This window comes from Ornithodoros turicata, chromosome 6 (assembly GCF_037126465.1).
Source record: "Ornithodoros turicata isolate Travis chromosome 6, ASM3712646v1, whole genome shotgun sequence".
Taxonomy (NCBI): domain Eukaryota; kingdom Metazoa; phylum Arthropoda; class Arachnida; order Ixodida; family Argasidae; genus Ornithodoros; species Ornithodoros turicata.
The window spans coordinates 62,736,671-62,743,090 of record NC_088206.1 but is presented as its reverse complement, the minus strand read 5'-3'; the positions used below and the strand labels follow the sequence as shown (position 1 = coordinate 62,743,090).

At 44.5% G+C, this 6,420-nt stretch overlaps 1 protein-coding gene across 2 annotated transcripts; it reads left to right on the top strand.

The window, feature by feature from the left end:
• The first annotated feature begins 110 nt into the window (after nt 1-110).
• On the top strand, nt 111-5,302 carry LOC135396933 (UBX domain-containing protein 1-A-like). Of its 2 annotated transcripts, none has more exons than XM_064628175.1 (10): nt 111-276; nt 354-407; nt 471-556; nt 644-791; nt 863-994; nt 2,831-2,950; nt 3,032-3,103; nt 4,321-4,465; nt 4,889-5,069; nt 5,162-5,302. In XM_064628175.1, the coding sequence occupies exons 1-10, from the start codon at nt 224-226 to the stop codon at nt 5,203-5,205; spliced, it is 1,035 nt and encodes a 344-aa protein (XP_064484245.1). In that variant the 5' UTR covers nt 111-223; the 3' UTR covers nt 5,206-5,302. The 2 variants fall into 2 exon arrangements, with proteins under 2 accessions (XP_064484245.1, XP_064484246.1); XM_064628176.1 differs by having other exon boundaries at nt 112-276; nt 471-553.
• The last annotated feature ends 1,118 nt before the right edge of the window (nt 5,303-6,420 follow it).

Below are 6,420 nucleotides of genomic sequence, written 5' to 3'. Positions count from 1 at the left end.
GGATTTGTTTCGTGTTTCGAATAATGCGCTTTTTGTAGTTACTGCAATGCGGTATTGTTTTTGGAGATACACAACTGCAGCGCAGCGCTTGAGCTTGAGCGATATTGAATATGGAATCGGCATCGGCACCGAAGAAACTCGGCGATGAGTTTGCTAGCGTTTGTGTGGAAAACATCGCTTATTTAAAAATTTTACCGTGTAAATATTTGCGTCGACAAGCAGGATGTCAGCCGAATTAAACATACTGAAGGAAATGGGTTTTAGCGAGGAAAGAGCGTAAGTAGATGCAGTTGAAACCTATCGGCACATATTATTCTTGTTCGGCAGTTTCAATCATGTTGTGCCATGTGCAGGAAGAAAGCGCTGCAACTATGTGGAAACAACAGCGTAGAGTCTGCAATGGAGTGGTAAGCTGGCGAATGTGGACATCAGGAATGCAGGGCATATGCACGAATCTTTGTGTTTGGTAGGTTGCTGGCGCACGCGGACGATCCAATGGACACAAGCGAACCTGTCAGTGATCCAACTCCCACGCAAGTTCCGGCAGCCAGAGGTAGTTTGTCTCTTTGCTGATTTGGATAAGGCATGTACATTACGGAGAAACAAATGTCACATTACAATGCTTGTACTTTTTCAACTGTAGGGGATAGTAAAGATGAAGTTGCGGTTAAACAAGAACCTCCAAGTTCTCCAATGTCAGGCGTTCCATGTAGTAGCAAAGAGACATCCGAAAATGCAAATTTAGACGGTGACCAAGTTCCACAGTTGCCAAAGTCTATAAAGTGCGACGAGTAAGTAGTGAAGGGTCCAGCGTACAATGTCTGCGTTTTAACGTGACGTCAACTCGATGGGTCTTTTGAAGTTGCGGTCGCAAGCTGAGGACAGAGGCAGAAGTGGAGTTCCATGCAGTTAAGACAGGTCATCAAAGCTTCTCTGAAAGCACCGAGGAGGTTAAACCACTAACCGAAGAAGAGAAGCTTGAGAAGAAGAAGAAGTAAGATGCTCTTTGTCCATAATTATGTGTATCCATGTTTGACACAAAGGAGATGTCGGATATTCACCCAGCAGCATTTCACACAGGGCAAATGTTGAAAATTGAAGTGTAGCTGAGTGGCCATATAGCGGTAGTAATATGTCTACACTCGAGTCTAGGTAATACAATCACGGATGACACAAATATTTTAAACGTAGTGACTATATTGACGGGGCCCGTCACCCAACCCGACTCCGCTATATTGACGGGGCCCCAGCGCCATCTAGTGACGGCGTGACATTCTCTCTCTAGACAATCTATCTAGAAGTTTTCGCTTGTGGTGACGGGTCGTCTTTTCACTTCGCGTGTTTCACGTCAACAACATGTTGCCTGTATTTAGTTCCATTGCTTGCTGCCTTGATCGCGTGCCCATCTGTACTGGACTGAACGGAGGAGAACACACCTCCAGGTGTTCTTTTATTGCCAGGAAAGTTCCAAAAAGGTGCAAAATTTGCCTAGTTTTTCTAAAAAATGCTATTCAAAACAGTGCCCCTGGCGGCAACACTGATCATCGTAAGCTTCGCATAAAGTTTCGTCGGCATGCTTTACAACTAGGCAACAAAACAAATACGGCGCCAGTGACATTGTCGCTTTCTAGGTGCAGATATATATGTGCCACGTATATGGCAGTACATGTTATGCACCTATCCCTGTTTTCAAGTTTTGCACCGTTCTGCATCACATACACTCTATGTGCACTTTTTCGGGAATCGAAAACAGATAATTTTGAGCTTGAACAACGGTGAGGCCCAGCGACACGTCGTCCGCTGCCACGTCTTCATGCCAATTCCTGGCCTACGTTTGTCAACGCTTGGTTGTTGGCATATTTTGCAACTAAATTAAAGAATAATTACATTACATGCACATTATGCCATAAGTAGCGGCGGCAGCGTGAGGCTCAACCAACGAGCCCCTTCGATATAAAGGCTGCCTATTTGAAAAGTCTCAGCCAGAACGCCTTTTCTATAATGCCTTATGTTTTGGGCTACTATAAGCACTTTTCCAGGCCAACGTGAATGATATGAAAGGGCAAACTGCAGTACGGGCATTGCACATCTCCTGTACCTGTGCTGGAAACAATACAGCACCCCACAGATCGCCTGCCTTTCTCTTGTCTCTGGGCAAATACTGGCAAACGCAAGCCCTATCAGTCGTGCTCATTGCAAACAACGATCCTTTGCCTTGGCAATGCAGGACGGTTGGGAAGCTTGACCGAATAGCGGTTCTGCAACAGGAAGGCTGAAACAGCGGCAATAAGCCACCAGCAACAGCTGAGATGCTACTCTACCCTCCTCATTCCGCAGCGTTTTGGATGCTCGATCAATGTTAGTTACAGTACATGCACATGATTTTATGTGCTCGAAAAGTGTCGAACACGAAAATTTCGCGACCGCTAAAAGGTCATGGAAAATTGTACTTGCGAACACAGCTTGACTTTTATCCTGCAAAATGAAATACTCGCGCATAACTTCGCGAATGACTGAATGCACAATTCGCAAAAATTAATACGCCATGAATAAAAATACGTTTACAGTATAGGCACAGTGCATGTGGAGCACGAGTTGAGCAGCTAGGGGGCTCAGACAAGACTGACTCGGAAGTTGACCAAAGTTTATCTTTGACCCGTGTGTAGACGTAATTTGGTTCAGTATTATGGGTTTTCTCACCTATGCTCCTCAAATACGTAATCTGCATATCTGGCACACTGGACAACCAAAAGAAATCGCATTGTACGAATTTTGGGATGTTATCTCAGAACTGCGTGCACTTCCCTCTCATTTCCCATTTTGTTAACAGACTGGAAGAAGTTATTCGACAAAGGAGAATAGAAAGGGAAGAGAAAGCGAAGAAGGAAGCCATTGAGAAAGAGAAGAGCCGCAGGAAGGTTGGGCAAGAAATTGCACATACTCGGCAAAAGTACGTAGCTGTGGCCGCAAGCGAGCTCTCGAGGTCGTCTAATATGTATGTACTAGCTCACTTTGTGTTTCTGTGATGCAGAATTGAGGAGCAAGAAATGAAGAAACTTGCAGAAGAACGTCTGAGAGAAAAAATGGAAGACAAGCTAGCAAAGTAAGTATCACAACCTTGCCCTTTTCGGAATCCTGTCTGATGCTATAGATGCCTTCCCAGAAACAAATGACGAAGTGTCACGATTTGTGACACTTCTGTGGATTGCATTGGTGTAGCATGATGCTGTAAGAGTAGTAACTCTCACTAGTAAGTGTGTGTGTGTAAATAAGTGAGTGAGAGAGACAGAAAAATACCATTGTTGGAATTTATAACAAATAAGATTCGCAAATTCGAGGTGTGTAAATATATGCAGTTTATTCCCGCATTCTAACTTTTTTAATGCCCCAGGAAACAAGATGCCTGCTTTCATGAACCCGGCACTTGAGCTTAGCGTTCTGCATAGGCCCTACCTGAAACAGTCGGCTATAGAGTTTACTCACTGACGTCACCCCTCCACAGGGAGCAGCTTCAAAAAGGCGAAATCTCCGCCATGATGTTGGTCCCTTGAAGTTTGGTTCCGGTTTTCATTCGCTGCCATATGCTATATAGAGCAGTATTAACGTTGGAAAACATGGAATTGCTTGGATAAGGGTACAAAGAATATTCACACAGTGCAATAACTTCGAGACTCCAAATGTACGGTGGCTACGATGTGGGTGAAAGCCTGGACAGTCAAAACCTGAGGACGTACATTATGGCGGCAAATCTGCTAGCGACAGTGGTGCTCTCCTGCGGATGACGTCGTATGAATAAGTTGGGGTGCATCACGCTGCCGTGAAGGACAGCAGGAATGAAAACTGTAGAACGGAAGAAATAAGGTCCTGCGAAATATTCCCCAAGCATGCGTTGCCCTGTCATCATCCTCTGAATGTGAATTTTTAACATCTAAAAATTACCGTATAAACCGTACTACAGTCGACCCTCGATTTATGAACGGCACGTGTTCCTCGGAAACTCGTTCACAAAAACGAGGGATTCATAAATCAAGGTTCACAGTGAGTAGCAGGGACTTGAACATCTTAGAATGAGACATTTCATAGCATTTATATTTACTTTTACGGTAAGTGGTATTCATTATTTAGTAGCGAAAATAGTTTGAAATGATGCTTTGTGTCATTAAATATGGTTAAAATCTGGTTGATATGGTCACCATTTTGCAGTACTACATATATTCAAAATATCACTTGCTGCTGGAAAACTGGAACATTCTGCACGTCGGCCTTTCAGCTACATTGAGCGTATAAAATGAGGGGATATATTGTGTGCTCTTATTTCAGGCAAAGAGTTTTAGAACAGATTGAACGAGACAAGCAGGCACGGCGTCAGAAATTTAACATGGACCCGTTACCTCAGCCTGTTCAGCCAGCCCCAGTTCAAGAGCTGGTTGCGCCTCCAAAGGACTATTCAGAATGCAAGCTCCAGGTATGAAAATACGGTGCAGCATGCCCCCATCACGCAGATTGCCACATATATATGATCGACGAGGTTTGACTGCGAATTTCAAATTTTTTAAGCGCACCCTTAAAGGGACTGTCGCATCCGTCCCGGTCGGTTGCGGAACTATAGTGTCAGTTTACTCCGCATACATCATCGACCAGGGGCTGCGGAAGGCCGGGGGTTACAGGGGTTACTGTAGACCCCCGGGCCAGGCTCTATTCAGTGGGCCATTGGGCCAGGCGCGGGCCGGGCCATTTTTCGATGTGCCCGGGCCAGGTAGGGTCCAGAAAAGTCGGCTCGTGCAGGGCTCTACACGTTTGTACATGAACACTTTGAAGAAGAAAATGTTGTAATCTCTTGCTATTTATCAGGCGTGCTTTGAACTTGATCCTAATCACTTACAAACAGATCCGTCTTACCAATGGGGAGACGCTGACCCAGACATTTGGTGCTCAAGAACAGCTAGCTGCAGTTCGCCTCTACGTGCAGCTCCACCGAACAGATGGGGACGCCCCCTTCACGTTGATGACATCGTTCCCGCGGAAGGTGTTCAAGGAAGAGGATTATGAAGTGCCGCTCGCAGGCCTGGGTATCTTGAAGTTGAATATTACTCACAAATTGAGGAGTTTACTGCATTTATTTGTTTATTTTCGTAACAGGTTTATATCATTTTGTTTGCAGGGTTGGTACCGGCAGCTGTCCTCATTGTCACAAAAGTGCAGTGACTACCTTGCATTTAATTTGTGTTTAAACTCTTCCATGCAGGGGTGTCTGCATTGTATATTATAAGCACAACAATAAATTTTCCATGCCTGTTTTGGACTCATCATTGTTTTATTATGTTTAGAAGAACATGTTATACGTCATTGTAGCGAGGGCCTGACTTTTTAGGGTTGTATACCCGATTATGCCCGATTCAAATTAGCAAAAATAGGGTTTAATCCGTTATTTCCACGAAAACTGCTGGGCCAGGGGGATCCAAAGTCATCACAACTAACGCAGAACTGTGGAAACTGTGTTGTAAACGCATGAATATGCTCACGCAAACTGTCAAAACAGATACCCTGCTACCTCTTAGACGCACAGACTAAATATTGATACTCTATGTCTACTGGTGTGTCGTGTATTATGCCAAGTAAACCGAAGATTTGCACCTGATTCAATCCGATTGAACCAGAATTGGGTTGAGTCAGGTTCAGTTCAACCAGATTACACCCGAAATGCATTACATCTTGATAATGATGCTAATGCATTCCATTTTATAGAAGGCTAATGTAAATGCATTATATTTTGGCCAGGTAATGCATAATGACATTACTCATTACACGTATGAACAATTCTGGCATTGTCTATGGAGCCAGCAGTCGCAAATTGTGCCTGGTGCAGGCAAGTAATGTTCCCAAGGTAGTTTTTCCAAGCAACCTTTGTCACCGAATAGGGCACCAAGGTGAAGGACGTGAGCCCAAGTGGGGTCCTTGAACCCTAGCTCCTCCTGCACTGCAGTTAGTGTTATCTATGGTTGCTCATTTCGATTATGCATACCGCTTGCTCGTATCGACAAAACTATTCATACACAGAGATTTTGCAAAAACTTGAATTACCATCACTGGTAATGTGTAACAAAGAGGGTCTAATCACGTTTCTTTACTGTGGTGCTTCAATCACCATGTAGAGCTGTGTGTTACTTCTGGAAAGGCGCAATGCCAAAGCAATGTCGTGGCTTTTTGAAAGTCGGGTGCAGCCAAGGGGTGGTTTAGAGGTTTAAGCCCCCACCCCCGAGATCGTACCTTTTGGTAGTGCATTTGTGAGAGGGAAGCAAAGAAATTTTCCCCCATGTAAAAACCCTATAGAACCCCCCCCCCCCCCCCCCCCCGAAATATTTTCCATCTACCGTTCTGTTCAAAGCAATGACATCTGTAATGCATTGCTAAACGTGAAAA

Bases quoted from the DNA above. Each gene is read 5' to 3' on its own strand.
- LOC135396933 (XM_064628175.1), top strand. From the start codon at position 224: ATGTCAGCCGAATTAAACATACTGAAGGAAATGGGTTTTAGCGAGGAA. The intron at 4,466-4,888 runs GTATGAAAATAC...ACTTACAAACAG, and splicing joins ATTCAGAATGCAAGCTCCAG to ATCCGTCTTACCAATGGGGA. The intron at 5,070-5,161 runs GTATCTTGAAGT...TTTTGTTTGCAG, and splicing joins AGTGCCGCTCGCAGGCCTGG to GGTTGGTACCGGCAGCTGTC.